At 36.3% G+C, this 17777-nt stretch overlaps 1 protein-coding gene across 8 annotated transcripts in view; it reads right to left on the minus strand.

Annotated features, from left to right (window-relative positions):
* The window catches only part of SBF2 (SET binding factor 2), a 465909-nt gene that overhangs the window by 65322 nt on the left and 382810 nt on the right, over positions 1–17777 (minus strand). For all 8 annotated transcript variants that reach the window (XM_019948149.3, XM_073808603.1, XM_019948148.3 and 5 more), the window contains 4 exons: positions 6266–6436; positions 3618–3880; positions 1813–1985; positions 901–974 (listed from right to left, as the gene is read on the minus strand). In XM_019948149.3, the coding sequence (XP_019803708.2) occupies positions 901–974; positions 1813–1985; positions 3618–3880; positions 6266–6436 (681 nt within the window). The remainder of the gene's footprint in view (positions 1–900; positions 975–1812; positions 1986–3617; positions 3881–6265; positions 6437–17777) is intronic.

The raw sequence follows: 17777 nt of genomic DNA on the forward strand, positions 1-17777 counted from the left end.
TGAAGAGCCTTTCTTAGCCTTTTATAAAGATTAACACAAAAAATGGCCAAGCTATGACCATTTATACATCTTGGGAAGTAAGGAACCACATGATACACTTCCCTGAAGGGTTCAAAACAATCCATCTCTCCTGAAGATATAATACGCTTATTATTTTTTTTTTACTGAGCAATAAAAACTATATAAATCAGCACTATTCTTTTTGTTGGCTCTAGGAACCTCAGAGCTAAATGTAAAGCCAAAGTATAATGATCACTGTGTGTCAGATTTCTGATAGAATTATCTCTCCTTTCCATCTGGCTTCTGATTTCTCCTTTGAATTTATTTTTAGTAGTTCTCTTATACAGGTAAGAGGGTCTTGAACCCTGGTCCCACAGAGTGGTGCCAGACTAACTGCAAAATAATCATCTGGGAGGCTTGTTAAAGTACAGATTCCCAGGCCAAGTCCCAGGGTACTCCTATTCAGGAGGCTGGGCTGGGATTCAGGCCTCTCAATTTTTAATAGACTTCCCAGATGTTTGCGATGTATGCTTGTAATGCATACAGATTCAGGAACCTGGTGATTTTATGGTAATTGCCTTAAGTCATTTTTGGGGGGAAAGAGGCAGGGCATAAAATCGTGGCTTGGGCTTGGAAGTTAGAACGTTCATAATTTATGCCTCGCCTATAAAAGTAGACTCAACAAGAGGTTATGATTGCTCCTTTGTTGATCCACTATTCTGTTTCACTATACTTTTTTATGAGGATCTACATGTAAACTCCTCTCAAAGTTTAATGCATCATTAAAACTAGAGCTGGTCTCTGTAGAAGGTTAGAAGGTACTTTCTGGGGCACAACTGTCTACTGTTGCTATTTTTAAGAGATTTTATACTCTGAAAGCATGTAGTCTGGAATAATTACCTTCTGTATAGGTGGAAGTCTTCTACTCTCTCGATGCACTGCTTCTAGGGTTTCAACGTGCATAGCTACAATTCCTGGGATGAATCAGAGTATTCAAAATGAAAGAGTACCAAACAAGCAGAATTAAAAACAAATTCTGGATATTTTAGAATTAAAAACTAATCATAGTTTGGTGGTTCCTCAAAAAGTTAAACACAGAATTACCATATGACTCAGTAATTCCACTCCGAGGTATATACCCAAAAGAACCGAAAATAAGACTCAGATACTTGTACATGAATATTCATAGTAGCACTGTTCACAACAGCCAGAAGGTCAAAACAATCCAAGTGTCCATCAACAGATGAATGGATAAATAAAATGTGGTATATCCATACAATTACAGTATTATTCAGTCATAAAAGGAAATGAAGTTACAATACCTGCTACAACTGGATAAACCTTGAAAACATTATGCTCAATGAAATAAACCAGACACAAAAGGACAAGTGTTATATGATTTCACTTATATGCAGTATCTAGAATAGGCAAATTCATAGAGATAGAAAGTAGATTAGAGGTAACCAGGGGCTAGAGGGTGGAGAATGGGGAGCTGTTGCTTAATGGGTACAGAGTGTCTGTTTGGGGTGATGAAAAAGTTTTGGTAATAGACAGTTGGTGACAGTTGTACAACATTGTGAATATAATTAATGCCACTAAATTTTACACTTAAAAAAGTTTAAAATGGCAAATTTTATGATATATTTTACTATAATTTAAAACTATTGAAAGAAACCAATTGAAACAAAAAATAAATAGCAGGCTAAACTACATGGAAGCCAAGTATTATGCTGGAGAAAACAGACCCATAAGAATAATTCTTATTCAGTTATCTCTAATATTCTGGTTCTCTGATATCTGCAAAGTGATTACCTGGTATCATGCAATGCAGGCTCTTGATGTGATCCTGAGTAACTCCACTCTCTGTACAAACTTTGTCAATAAATCGGGTAATGAAACGCACAACAGAATTGGCAATGTCATTATTCTCTGAATCTTCAAACCCACTTTCTGTATCATAGCTCTCAGCTACACTTCCTGCAATACTAAGAAAGTCAAGGAAAGAAATCATGGTCAGTAAAACAAATGACTACTATATCACAGTGATCTTCCACAGCAATTTAAACTTGCTCAAAGGGATGTATACTCAAGTAGAAACCTCACTTAACTCCATGGCTTCTCTATAAGTGATAGTGGTGAAACACGATGTTCTGTTTGCCGACATTTGGAAGCTATTGTCAGGCATTGTTCTTTGGATCCAGATTTGTTTTTGTAAGGAATACCTTCTGTCATTTTTCTAAGAGGAACTCACGAACCACAGAAAATAAAACAAAAAGAGACTTTAAATTTTATCTGATACTTGGACCTTCTAAAAAAACTTGTCCTTCCAAATTAATTGCCACATGGAGCCAGACAAAGTAATATGGCTATCTTTGGCCTTTGGCAACCGGGGGACATGTCCCTGGTAGGCAAAGTAAAAGAACTTTTTTCAGCAAGTAGCATATTTTTCCAAATGGAAGAACAAAATTGTCCTATGAACCCTTCTCTTGCCAATATTCTTCTTTCTGTCAGTGAATCACAACCATTTTGGTCACTTTGAAACCATCATTTGTCTGTAGGTGATACAAATCATGCAAAAGAAGGGAATAAATTTGAAATGGAGCAGATGTGAAAGTGTAATACCTGCCCGTGTTGCTTTTTTTTTTTTTTTTTAATTCAATAAATACTCCTGCCTCCTATGACTTCTTTTAGACTGCTAGTCATGGAAAAGACTCACTGCCAATTCTAAACTACTCACTTCTCTTTCTTCCAAATCCAACCACATTAGCTGAATCAGTGTTAGAAGTAAAGCAAAGCAATGAATTTGGCCATCACACCATCCCAAAGCATTAACAAACTTAGGTGTCTTAGCCACTCACTATGTAAATCAGATTGTAGAAAATGTCATGAAAGAAAAAAAAGGTATGAGCAAGTGATGGATGTGTTACTTAAGACAAGGAAGTCAGGAAGGCCTCTCTGGGTGGGTGACATTAGAGCAGAGAACTAAATGAAGTGAGGGAGTGATTCTTATGACTATTTCAGGAAGAGTATTCCAGATTGCAGGAACAAGAAGTACAAAGGCCCTGAGGCAGTATCATGCCTCGAATGTTGAACAGGGATACCAGTTTCATTGACGGAAGAGTGATAGGAAATAAGGTCTGAGCAATAGCCAGGGGCCAGATCCTGTTAGGCCTTATGGTTTTATTCTCAGTGGTATGGGAAGTAGTAGGGTTAAGAGCAAGGAATGGTTGAGGACAGGATTACAGGCAAATGCAATGGATAAACTGAGGAAAAGGAGGGCCAAGAAACAAATAATCACTTTGACAAGAAGGAGTTCATTAGTAATTTTCCAGAGTGCTTTCTGTAAATTGCTGTGGTGGAAAGTGACTGAAGGGCTGGATCAGTAGTGGTTGAGACATTTGAAAAATCAGAGGTCATGAAAGAGAAGAGAGTATGGGAGGTGATTAACAATAGTTGGATGTAGTGAAAGTCTTTTAATAGAGAAAAGCTGAGCAAGTCTGAAGATGAGGAAAATGGTTGCTTTTTGAAATATGTATAGCAATATTTGCCCGAAATACTTTATATTCTGTGCTAAGCCAAGAAGAATAGGAGGGTCTCTGTGTGTCCACATTTGGTACCTGTTTGTGACAATGCTGTTGCTCCCACTTTCCCAGTCTCCTGGTGCTGATGTTCTTAGGAGCTTGTTTTTACTTGTATCTAGTGGAACTAGCAGATTGACCATGAGGTTTGCAAAGTGAATGGCCTGACTGAAGACAGTGCTTTCCTCACGTTGCACCAGCTCCTGCTGAGCTGATTTGCTCAGAGTAGGCCAAAGGCGTAGCTGCTCGGCTGCCAGGTCCATTGCTGTCTTCTCCTGATATTGGTCATCAGGCAGTTTACCCTAAAAACCAAAGCAAAAATATCCAAATCTGGGACTTCCCTGGTGGTGCACTGGTTGAGAGTCCGCCTGCCAATGCAGGGGACACGGGTTCGATCCCTGGTCTGGGAGGATCCCACATGTTGCAGAGCAACTGAGCCCGTGCGCCACAACTACTGAGCCTGCGCTCTGGAGCCCGTGCGCCACAGCTACTGAGCCCGCATGCTGCAACTACTGAAGCCCGTGCTCCCTAGAGCCTGTGTTCCACAACTACTGAGCCCACGTGCTGCAATTACTGAAGCCCTCGCACCTAGAGCTTCGCACCCCTCGCACAAAAGAAGCCACTGCAAATGAGAAGCCTGTGCGCTGCAACGGAGAGTGGCCCCCGCTCGCCGCAACTAGAGAAAGCCCGTCTGCAGCAATGAAGACCCAACGTAGCCAAAATTTTAAAAATATAGTAAAAATTAAAAAAAATCCAAATCTATCACTTGACATGAGCTTCAAAAAACATGGAAGATGTTTTAATAATTCATCTATCAAATACCTATGTCAGTAAAAATGAAAATATATAAACAAAATATAACAACATGAAACGTAGTCTTTTTTTCTGAGCTCCAACAGGCCTTGAATGGAACCACATGACAAACACAAGGAAGCAGCAGCAAAACAAAGATGTACACACTTCTCATTGCTAACATTTCACTGCATTTATCTATCTCTATGGCTCTATCCCCTTCAAGTTGCCAGTTATAACAAATCGTTGACCTGAAGTACCTATTAACGCTCAGGTCAAATGTGCCAGTAGCATTTTCTAGTACTCTGCTGTTTCTTTTCTTCTGCTCTTTGGAGAAGAAGATAGAATGACCAAAGTCACAAAAAATCAGTTAGGTTTCTTTGTAAATATGGGAATCAAACATTATCACCACATGGGTATATAGGTGTCCATGGGATTTTAAAGAGGGGTTTCCTATAGGCTGAAGAGTTAAACAACAGCAGTAACCCACATCTGCACAGCACTTTACAGCTTATGAAGAGCTGGTATATCTATAGTCTCACCATACCTAAACTGGGGATCAGAGACAGACTTTTATAGAATAAAGGACACAGAAGCAGTGACATGTATTTGCTCTATGAACGTTTTTGAGATATACCAATGTTAGCACCACATCTTCTTTAAAAATTATCAAAAGCACCCCACCAGGCCAATTATTTCTAGAATATGACTTCGAGCTAATACTTTTTGGATCTTCTACAAGTTACCCCTTTTCCAAGTGCATCTGGTGTTTTGAGAGTTTTAAATTAAGAAAAAACAATTAAAGCTAATTGTACAACAATAATTTGCAATACCAGATTGATGTCATATAGTGCTATTTGTTATTTAAGTTTCTGTTCTTATCATACTCAATAATAGATCAATAATATGTTTAAAATTACTTGAGGTCATAGAAATATGGGACTACTAGGTAGTTTCAGTTAGCTATAGAGGTTCATTTATCTCATGTAATATAAGGCAAATTTAAAATGGAGGAAAGGATCAGCAGCAATGTATTAGCCCAGCATGTAGGATTAAAAATTACTCTTCAATTATATTTCAATAAAAAAATCAATTAAAAAAAACTTTAAAAAAAATTACTCTTAAAGTGAACCAACACTGATAATCAGCCCTTAGTGCTGCTTTAAGTTCAATTAATGAGGACAGTAATTTCTAACAGTTATTATTTAGTATGTGCCAGGAACTCTTCAATGTCCTTTACTTGTATTAGACATTAAAGTCTTACAATAATCTAATCTATTGATTTTACCAATGTAGAAATAAGGCACAGAAAGGTAAAGTGAATTGCCTAAGACCAGACAGCTAGTGTATGACATTTCAAAATTTCAGAAAAATTTAAACTGCTCTTTCAAATTAAAACCAATATTCTTTATTTTAAACTATTTTCTTGATAGTTTCCTTAAATTTATTTTATGGTGATAAAAATATATGGAAACATATAGAATACTCCTAAAAGAAGACCTAGATTTATTGCTGGCATACTTTTGAGCATTTATTTAGGAGTCAACTGACTTTTATTTGACATTTCTTCAAGAAGTTAATTGCATAAAGACATCTGCCTAGGTATTTTAGGGTTATTCTTTCTGTTCAACTTCCTATAGTTGTTTCCAGCGAATTCTTATTTATTAAAATACAATAAAACAATTCTAGTGCTACAGAACTGTAGTAAGAAGTTATTATGGAAAAAAAATGTCAGAAATCAACAGGAGAAAGATGCTCACCAGAGGGCTTCCTAAAGTAAACCCCAAATACACTGGTAGGAAGTGGCTAGATTTCCTTTGGCCCTGGGAACACCTGAGTAAGCTTTCCTTGAAGCCAGGACCACAGCCCCACACAAATACCTTTCTTTATCTTACCTTTTGCTTCAGATGTGGGGCATGATTGTCTTCCTTGGCTGAGAGATACAGGGATCGAACCTGTTCCTGCACCGCATTGTAAAAGGTTGTCTCCCAAAATTGCTGATTCGTCCAAATGGGGTGGTCCTGTACACAGGTGTAAGCAAACTGGCTGACTCCAGGGGCCAGTTTCTGTGAGAACACACAATATACATCACCATGGGGCTGACAGAGTCATGACAGTTCAGAAGGTTACAGGGGCCGCAGATAATCATGAATGTGATAAAAGGATTTATCTAAACAATATCTTATGGCAGTGCAAGCTTAGCAATCATCAACTTACATATTTTTAACTGGCAACTTTGGGCTTGCTATCAAATCCTTCAGGGTCTCTGTCACTTTATCTATTAAAATGGACATTTTAGCAACAGCTAAAAATCAAAGGAATTATATGAATTAGAGAATATATGAAAAGTACCTAAACACTGTACTGTGCACACAGCAAGCACTGTAGAGTTGGTAGCTCTTATTACAATTAGGACATATAATAAAATTCATGACAACCTAAATATAAAACTCCAGATAATTCAAAATTTCTTCTACTTGGTAATAGAGTACATTTTGGTGGGGTTAGGGGGACACTAATTGAAATGCGAGTGAGCCTACAGCTTCGCCTTGCACACAGAATGAGGGCATATTATGAATCTGGGACTCAAGAGGAATTGCACCCTCCCTCCTGCTCACTCCAGCCATTTACCTCCCTACCAAGGCTGCTGTCTGGCTCACAAAATCCATAGATGACTGTCCCAGGCTTCTGGGGCATTTTCTGGTAACGAGGTCTGGATGTGAGAAGGTAATCTCAAACCAAACCTTCCTTTCCAGAACTTCCTGCTGGGCTTCTAAGTAAGAGTAAACCCTACTCTGTGATTAACAACAGAGGGAAAGAAAACTAACTCTGCAGTCACTTGAGGCTCTTCATAAATCTTTATGCATCTCATTTATACTAAAAATCTCCTTAAGATGCACATTATTATTGCCAATTTAAAGAAGAGAAAACAGAAATTCAAGGTTTAAGTGATTGCCCAAGGCCATATAGCAATTACATAAGTGGTGGAACTAGGTTTCAAGCCCAAAGTTTGTTTGTTTCCAAAGTCCCTGCTCTTTTTGCTATAGCAAATTATCTTGCAAAGAAACTGAAAGCAAATCATAAATAAATTAAATACTGTTTAGCACAACTATCTGTTTTTTTTTCCTTCACTTTAGGATTTTGTTTCCCAAAGTAGTATTCTGCCTTGAAACCTCTGATATGATTTTAATTAATGCTGCGTTTTAAATTTTACAGAAACTTAGTTGCCAAACTTCAGTAAATGATTTGAGTCACCTTTCCATAGCTGTTTCTTTCACCTCTAAAAGTTAAAGATGTTTCAAAAAATTTTAAATCCATTATTTCTCAGCAAATACCTGATAATACTTTCAATAGACAGATAATTTTTGTTCCATTTTATTCTTTAGAATTGAGTTAATTTGTTTTCTATCAGTAAAGTTTTTGATAATGTAAGTTTTATTTTGAAGTAATTCAATAAGCGAATTCTCTTCTAAAATGTTGGACACTGAAGATCACTATTAAGGTTATATACATAGCGGTTATGTAGCAAAAAGTTGGTTCATTTCTTAGGGATGCATAACAAATGTATAAGATTCCTGGTAAAAATCATATGCTCAGTACATGCTAATTAATTTCCTTCTTGATTAAGAACAGACTAAACCTACAGCTGGAATAGGCACCATGTATACCATGAAATGTAGTACTTATATAGTTGGAAGTGGGGTGGCTGTGATTTTGCCTAGTAGAGTCTGTGTACTTCTGCATCCCATATGTAAGTCCCTTTCAAGATAGGCCTATGCACTGCTGTTGGGATGATCGTCCATAACTCTTTTAAGGGCTATAAGCTGGAACTGACCATGAAGCACCTATCAGGAGATCCCCAAGGGGAAGCTGTGCAAAGACTGCTCATTTAAGACACAGCTACTCTCCACCTATGGGAATCAAGGACAAAATGTGTGTGGTTCTGTGAGCCACAGATACTGTGAGTCACATACTCCTTCTATACTCTACTTGAGGACACCTGAGATGTGGGTTGAACTGGGTTTATTTTTGCCCCAACCACTCTAAGAAATAACAATGACCTCAGTGGCAGTGCATAGGCCTATTGTGAAAGAGATTTTAAAGGCATAAAATTTAAACAAGGTAAAAGCATAATTCTCAACTGCCTTTCCCTTGAGTATAGCCAGAGGCAGCACCATTTCTTACAAACACAATGTAACAACAGATTCTAAAATTTTGGAGTTCTGAAATTGTATTAATATAGATGAGCTCAGAAAAACTGAGCTCTTAACAAATCCTTATCAGTTTCTCACATGTGGTCCTTTTAGGATCATCAACAAAACAGAAAGTTATAATTAATTATAAATCTCTTATTACAACTTGACAGAGCACTGTAGGAATCTGAGAGTCTAATGAAGCCCTGCCTCTCTCTTTCAGCAGTTTTCTCACTGATGCTGCATATTCACTTTCCTTGGCACATACCAGTTATTATCTACCTGTTTATTCACAAACTACAAGTGAATATGTAAAAACTTCCCTAAATCTTTTGAACAAAAGTGGACTGAATGTGTTCCAAGGCAGAAAAATGGTGTAACAGTGACAGTGGCCCAAAGGGTCAGAACCCACAGCTTGTTTACTAGGTGAGAACGACAGCAAGGTGAAGAGATTATAGGATAAGCACTTTTTGGTGGCAAGTCAGTCACAAATGGTGATGGCATCTGATACATGCATAAGAAATCATTAATTCCCCAATACTTTAAATATTATTATTTTTCCAAATATGAAATGTGCTTCCTTTCTTTGTGGTTTCCTGCTATGTCTTCTCAAGTGCAAGCAAGGGGCACTGAGTTCCTTGCTGTTCAGATGGGCAGATCCACTGCACTGGTGGGTAGGTGTGTTCTTAGGGCCAGCAGAGGGCAGTAGCACCTTATTCTGCCTAGATTCCATCCATATAAGGCTTTTTAAATAAGAATTGCAAAAATGGAGCCATGCATTCTGACTGGGCTAGAAAGTTGGGTGGAAGGTGAATACTGCATGCCCTCACTGTACATTTGAGAGACCCCATAAAGCAAATGGATTTGCCCAAGGTCACACAGCAAGGTGGGTAGAAGAAAAGGGAACAGAGATAAGGTTTTCCATTATTCTATGTCATTTCTGTAAGATACAAAAACTAAGATATTTCACAAAACAAAACTATAATTATCTAGAGAAAGAGGCAATGATACTGCTTAGGGGTTCAGATTCATTATGTTCTATGATAGTGTTAATAGTAGTTTTAGTAAACAAAGAAAATAAGCACCTGTAGATAAAACTATCTCATGATTCTGATCACTTTTTTGGTTTGAAAAAAAAGACTTTCCCAAGATGGTTTCTCGAATTGGCCCATATGCCAGCGTTATGACCTTTTATTTTGTACACAGATGAGACTTAATCCACAATGAAGGTTTGAGGGTGGTGGTAATACTGTTGTCAAATGGCATCTTTTTTTCCTCTTCAATTTTGGCAATAATATTTATTTACATTTCATAATAATTCTTATGATTTTATCCTAAATAAACAAGTGATATTTTGCCATGCAATTTTATGAGATGTTTAAGAATGTGTTGACTTCCTTCCTTATCTAGAAAAAATAGCTCTGAAGGTACTAGATTAAGAATACCATTCATTTTCCACAAAGCATTCAAAGGAAACCCAGCATGGGACAAGATATGGAGAATAAACTTCACGGGGCTCATTAACCAGCAGGCCAGATTCAAATCCAAGTAAATGGATACAAGTCATCTCAGAGACGAGTTGGTCAAGGGAAGGTTAAGATATCAGTATGAGAGGCCTATCTAAGGACTGTCTGGCTAGATACGTTTGCTCTCCAGCCCCAAGGCTTCAGTTAGGGAGTTCAGAGGGAAGCCAGATTTCAGGAGAAAAAGCTCCTGGGAGGAGTGATTCCATAAATATGTAGTGTTCTTAAAAAGAATAATTAGAATACAAAGATTCACTGTTTAAATTGCTGGGTATTTCCTATCCAGTTCTGGACACTGGAATACAAGTGTACCCTACGGCACAGTTCAGGGATGGTGCCAGCCAGCCCTTTTATGATTCTACACTGGCCTGTGAAGTCCACATATTAAGTCACTTGAAGAATTAACATGGACATATATATACACTACCAAATGTAAAATAGATAGCTAGTGGGAAGCAGCCGCATAGCACAGGGAGATCACTCGGTGCTTTGTGACCACCTAGAGGGGTGGGAAAGGGAGGGTGAGAGGGAGGGAGACGCAAGAGGGAAGAGATATGGGAACATATGTATAACTGATTCACTTTGTTATAAAGCAGAAACTAACACACAATTGTAAAGCAATTATACTCCAATAAAGATGTTGAAAAAAACAAAAAAAGAATTAACTTCTGAGTATTTTCTGATGAACTTTGGTGAAATGCTTAGTCTTGAGAGACAAACAAAAGGGAGACAGGAATGGGGAAAATGTGTATTCAAAACCTATATTTATCAACTCTTAACCACATCTTAAACATATTTGCTTTGTGCATTTTTTTAAAACAAAGGACATACAACATTATGGATCTGGTTGAAGCCTACTGTGTACCTCTGTTGATCCCATTTCTCTCCTATCCTAGAGGCAACAATGATCCTGAATTAGGTATTTTTCATTCCTATTTATGTTTTTATACCTGTTTATATCCATAAAGAATATATAGGATTATATTGCATTTTATTCCTTATTAATGCTTTTCAAAGTATACATCTTATATTTCATTGATTTATGTAATATTTAATTAAACTATATAATTAATTGGGACAAAACACCTAGCTCTTTGTAAACAAACAACTCAGAAGGGACAGAAAGACAGTGGCCTACAACAACGAATACTGTGTTCATTAGTCAGTGGGGTTTACAGAAAGGTGAGTAATCAAATTAGTTAAACGGAGGTAATGTGAGAATCTACCATAGTTTTTCCTGTTCTACTACCTGATACTGAAGAGTGCAAGTAACCTCAAATGCGTAATGGTCTAAACCTCTCCTGGGCTGCTTAGAAGATCCAGGCACAAAATTTCTACACAAGAAGTATATTCATTCACAAGCATTGCCCAGTATTCATTTGATGTGCCAGTGTCAGTAGCTGGAATGACAGGGTTGAAGTCCTTAAACTATGTATCCTTCTAATGATTCTCTGTATGAAGCTGCTTAGTAAATATTGAGAGAAGAGAGGATGAATCAATTTCTTTCCTTTGTGGTCCAGAATTTAGTAGAAATCTAATACTAGCTTGTTGTCAAGTCCTTTGCCTGGGTCGCGTATTCCTAAAAACACAAAACTGGATCTAAATCCCTGCCTCTTTTTGGTAGGTTTTTAAACTTTATATAAATGGTACCATATTGTGTTTTATTCTGCCACTTGGCTTTTCACGTATTATGTTGCTAGACTTATTAAGGTAATAATAATTATTGCTATTATAACTAACTTGTACTGATCTCTCACTATATACATTTGTCAACTTACTTAGTATTTATAGCAATCTTATGATCCACTGAGGTAAGTACTATTATTACCCTTGTTTTAAAGGGGAAGAAACTGAGGCACAGAGAAGTTAAGTAATTTGTCCAAGAGAATATTGCCAGGAAATGGTGGAGCAGAGCTGGGATTCAAACCTAGGTAGTTTAGCTAAGAATTTAATTTCTTAATCACAATTTAACTATTGTGTGAAATTCCACTGTATGAATATATAGCATTTCCTTGTTCCTGTTAATGGATATTTGTATTGTTTCTACCTTTTAGCTATTATAAACAATGGTTCATGTCAACTGTCAACTTCGATTATTAGCTTCAGTACTATTTAATATAGTTCCTGGAACTACTTGAGAGGAGCCTAAGAAATATTCCCATTGTTATCTGTACCAATAAACATTTTTGGGTTATTGTACATTGGTTATTTTTCTAATGAGAAATTATTTCACATAGACTTTTTACAGATCTACTATTTGAAAAAATTAACAATAATTCTTTAATATAAAATATCTAGTCAGTGTTTAAATTTTTAATTTATCTTATAAATGTTAAAAAGTTTGTCTTTTTCCTTGTTTTTTATTTTTATTTTTTTTTTTACAGTTTGTTTGACTCAGGAAGGACCCAAATAAGGTCCATATATTACATTAGTTTATATATCTCTGAGGTTGGTTTTAATCTACAGATTTCTTTACCACCTGTCTGTCTGCCTCTCTTTTTTTCCCACCACTTGCAATCTGTTTTTTGAAGAAACTGGATTATTTGTCCAACAGAACTTCCATCCGTCTAGTGGCTGCTGACTGCGTCCCAATGGTCTCACGTGACCTATTCTTTTGTCCTCTGCATTTCCTGCAAATTGGTAGTTGGATCTAGAAGCGTGATCAGATTCAGGCTTGATTGTCTGGCAAGAATATTTCATGGAGATACTATTGTAAGAGGCAAATCTGGTTGTCTTTCTGTAATTTTTTTTTTTTTTTTTGCGGTACATGGGCCTCTCACTGTTGTGGCTTCTCCCATTGCAGAGCACAGGTTCCGGACGCGCAGGCTCAGCGGCCATGGCTCACGGGCCCAGCCGCTCTGCGGCATGTGGGATCTTCCCGGACCGGGGCATGAACCCGTGTCCCCTGCATCGGCAGGCGGACTCTCAACCACTGCGCCACCAGGGAAGCCCCTCTTTCTGTAATATTAAAGGCCATTGATGGTCAATGCCTAGATTCATTAATCATTAAGAGCAATAAAATACTGATATTTTCATTCTACCATTACCTCCTCACTTATTAGCTAGAATGTTTCTATAAAGAAAAAGTTCCCCTCATCAACTGTTTGGAGACCCAAACATATAGTGTAAATTAGAAAGCAGGTTAAAAACATGATTTTATCCCTTCATTTATCAGTTTTAAAAACAATGACTTGGGGACTTCCCTGGTGGTGCAGTGGTTAAGAATACCTGCCAATGCAGGGGACACGGGTTCGAGCCCTGGTCTGGGAAGATCTCACCTGCCACAGAACAACTAAGCCCGTGTGCCACAACTCCTGAGCCTGTGTTCTAGAGCCCGTGAGTCACAACTACTGAGCCCACATGCTGCAACTACTGAAGCCCGTGCACTCTAGGGCCCGCATGCCACAACTAGTGAGCCCACGTGCTGCAACTACTGAAGCCTGTGCACCTAGAGCCCGTGCTCTGCAACAAGAGAAGCCACCACAATGAGAAGCCCATGCACCGCAATAAAGAGTAGCCCCCGCTCGCCACAACTAGAGAAAGCCCATGCACAGCAACAAAGACCCAATGCAGCCAAAAATAAATTTAAAAAATTAAAAAAAAAACACCAAAAATTTAAAAAATGACTTGTTTTTCCAGCATCTATTACAGATGAACAATTACTTTTTCTTTTTTTAAATTCATATTTTTACAAACTCACAGATTTTAAAACATATTTTATTTAACTATTCTTAAACCTGTTTAGAAACAAGCCAAAAAAAATCTATCCATAAGTGTTTATTGGAAGCTGTGGACTGATGAACCTAATGATGTTGTTTATAACAGCACTGTAAACCGGGAGGATAAAGTACCTGATTGGGAGAATATAATCAGCAAAAAGACTAGTAGATACATAACAAGGTATTTTCTCTGAGGTGTAATTGCAAAAGGAGCAATAGAATAAAGGCATCAGTGAGTCCTGGCACAGGAAATGGAGGAATTTGGTGAGTCATAGTTCTTACTAGGTGTACTTGCAAATGGCCCAAAAGCTCAACAAAAATGTTTATTATAGCATTATCTTTAATAGCTATACCCTCTCCAAAGTTAGCAATTTTAATGTCTAACTATAGAGATGAAAGGTTAGACAAATGATGGTACATTATTAACACAAAAGAATATTATGCTACCATTAAAGTGGTTAATATGATACTGTGCTTATGAATGAAGTGCTTATGCTATATTTCAGAAAAACAAGTCAATTATGCTATGATTATGTCTGTAAGTACACAAAGACTGGGAGGAAAAAGACAAAATGAAAATGAATTAAAGGTAATAGAATTCTGAACAATTTATTTTCCTTCTTCAAAAATAATTTTAAGAGATTTTTAAATTAAATGTGGCAGACTGAATATTCTTTTGCTCCCTGAACTCCACTGAAATGACAGCAAAAGAAAAACATTTTTTAAACATACAAGAACAAAGAGAATGAGAAAACAGACACCAGATAAATGATGTTAATAAAATTTTAGATGTCATAAAATGGATTTATAAGCAGTAACAAATGTTGAAGATCAGATAAAGCTGAAACCCCTACTACACAGAGAAGGAAAGCCCTTTTCACACTTTAAAAGAGTAAATTTTAGGGTATATGAATTATATCTCAATTTAAAAGATGGAAACAACCCAAATGTGTATCAACTGATGAATAAAATGTAGTATATATGTACAATGTAATACGTGCCAGTAAAAAAATGTGAGGTACTGATACACGCTATACCATGGATGAACCTTGAAAACATTATGCTAAGCAAAAGAAGCCAGTTATGAAAGATTACATATTGCATGGCTTCATTCATGTGAAACGTCCAGAACAGGCAAATACATAGAGATAGGAAGTAGACTTGTTGTGGCCTAGGGCTCGGGGGATGAGGAGAAATAGGTAGTGACAGCTAATGGGTACGGTGTTTCTTTTTGTAGTAATAAAAATGTTTGAAAATTGCTTATGGTGAAAGGGAATACACTAAAAACCACTGAAATGTATACTCTGAATGGGTGCATTATTATGGCATGTGAATTATATCTCAATAAAACTTTTAAAAAAGGTTGCTATGTATACTTTATTTTATCACTTAAAAAAAAAAAAGGTTGCTGACAGGAGAAACTGGGCAAGTACACATGGAAACTATCTGTCTTAGCAACTTCTGGTAAATGTCAAAATGCTCTGAAAGTTTACTTTAAAAAAAAGATGGAAGAATATATAGTATACTGACACTAGTCAAAAGGAAGCTGGCGTGGCTATGTTAATAGAAGATGATTTCAAAGCAAAGAATATTACCACAGATAAAGAAGGTCATTTCATAATGGTAAAGGGTCAATTAATCAAGAAGACATAAAACCCCAGAGTGTTTATGTACAAACAAGAGAGCTTCAAAATACATGAATGAAATCTCATAGAAATGCAAGGAAAAATACACAATTATATTTGGAGATTTCAATATCTCTAAGTAATTAATGGAAATGTAATCAGAAAATCAGCAAGGATATAATAGACTTGAATAACACTATCAACTAACTTAACCTGATAGACATTGATAGCACAACAGCAAAAAACCCACCCTTTTCAAGTGCATAAAAAACATTTATCAAGAAAACCTGCTCTCTGGGCAGTAAGTCTTAATACATTTAAAGGGATTCAAATAATACAAAGTATATTCTCTGACCAAAATGGAATTAAATTAGAAATCAATAGCAGAAAGGTATCTAGAAAAATCTTCAAATATTTGGAAACTAAACAACTCATGGATCAAAGGGGAAATAAAAAAGGAAATTAGAAAATACTTTGTACTAAATGAAAATGAAAACACAACATATCAGAATTTGTGAGATGCCACTAAAGCAATACTTTGGGGGAGATTTACAGCAATAAATGCCTGTATTGGAAAAGAATGGTCTCAAATCAATGACCTTAGCTTATACTTAGAGAGATTAGAAAAAGAAAAGCAAATTAAAGTCAAAACCCGCAGAAGAAGGCAATTAATAAAGATTAAAGCAGTAATCAATGAAACGGAAAACAGAAAACCAATAAAGAAAACCAATGAAACCAAAAGCTGGTTCTTTGGGAAGATTAATAAGATTGATAAGTAGTCAATTAGTCAGACTGCTTAGAAAAAGAAAAAAGATAAAATTACTGCTATCAAGAATGAGAAGTAACATTATTAGAAATTCTACAGATATTAAAAGGATCATAAATACTATGAATAACTTTGTTATTGACAATATTGACAAATTAGATGAAATGGACAAATTCTTTGAAAGATATTTATACAAACTACCAAACCTCAAACAAAAGAAAACAGATAACCTGAATAGGCCCATATCTATTACAGAAATAGAAATTTTAGTAAAAAATCTTCCCACAAAGAAAACTCTCAACACATGGTTCCACTAGGAATTCTACCAAACTTTTGAGAAAGAACTAATACCCCTTCAACACAAATTCTTCCAAAGTTTGTCAAAAATGTAGATCTTCCCACATGTTTGACCAAGGTGTAAGGCAATTAAGTAGAGAAAGGATAATCTTTGCAATACATGGTGTCAGAGCAATTGAATCTTTGATCATATCTAGTACCATATAGAAATATTAACTCAAAAGGAATCATAGACTTAAATGTAAAACCTAATACTCTAAGGCTTCTAGGGATATTTGCAAATCATAAATTTGCTAAGGAGTTATATCCAGAATATGTAAAGAATTCTCAAAACTCAACAGTAAGAAAACAAACAATTCAGTTTTAAAAGATGGGCAAAATACCTGAATAGACACTTTACCAAATATGATACACAGAAAGCAAATTAGCACATGAAAAGACTCTCAACATTATCAGTCATTAGGGAAATGAGAATAAAAATCACAATGAAATATCACTACATATCTATAGAATGGCTATAATTAAAAGCAATGACATTAGTGTGTGAGGAACTGGAACTCTCATTCACTACTGAAAGGAATATAAAATGGTAGCACTTTGGAAAAAAACTTGGGCCATTTCTTAAAAAGTTAAACATACACCTACCATATGATCCAGCCACTCCGTTCTTAGGTATTTACCCAAGAAAAAAATGAAATGTATGTCCATACAAAGATCTGTATACAACTATTCACAGTAGCTTTATTTGTAATGGATAAAATCTGGAAACAACAAATGTTCACCAAAAGGTTAACTGCGGGATTTTTTTTTTTTTACAATGGAATACTACTCAGCAATAAAAAGGAATAAACTGCAACAACATAGATGAATCTCAAAATAATTATGCTGAAGAAATCAGACAAAAAAGATCATATACTGTATAACTACATTTATATATAACCACAGAATATGCTAACTACATGCAAATTCTGTACTGACAGAAATTAGATCAGTAGTTTCCTGGGGATGGGGGTGAAGGTTAGATGAGATGAAGAGATTACAATGAAACATGAGGAAACTTTTGGGGGTAATGAGTATGTTCACTATATTGAGTGTGGTGATGGTTCCATGGGGGACATATATATATGTCAAAACTTATCAAATCAAATTGTACAGTTAAACTATGTAAGTTTATGTGTTAGTTATACCTTAATAAAGCTACTAAGGGCTTCCCTGGTGGTGCAGTGCTTAAGAATCTGCCTGCCACTGCAGGGGACACGGGTTTGAGCCCTGGTCCGGGAAGAT

This window comes from Tursiops truncatus, chromosome 8 (genome assembly GCF_011762595.2).
Source record: "Tursiops truncatus isolate mTurTru1 chromosome 8, mTurTru1.mat.Y, whole genome shotgun sequence".
NCBI lineage: Eukaryota > Metazoa > Chordata > Mammalia > Artiodactyla > Delphinidae > Tursiops > Tursiops truncatus.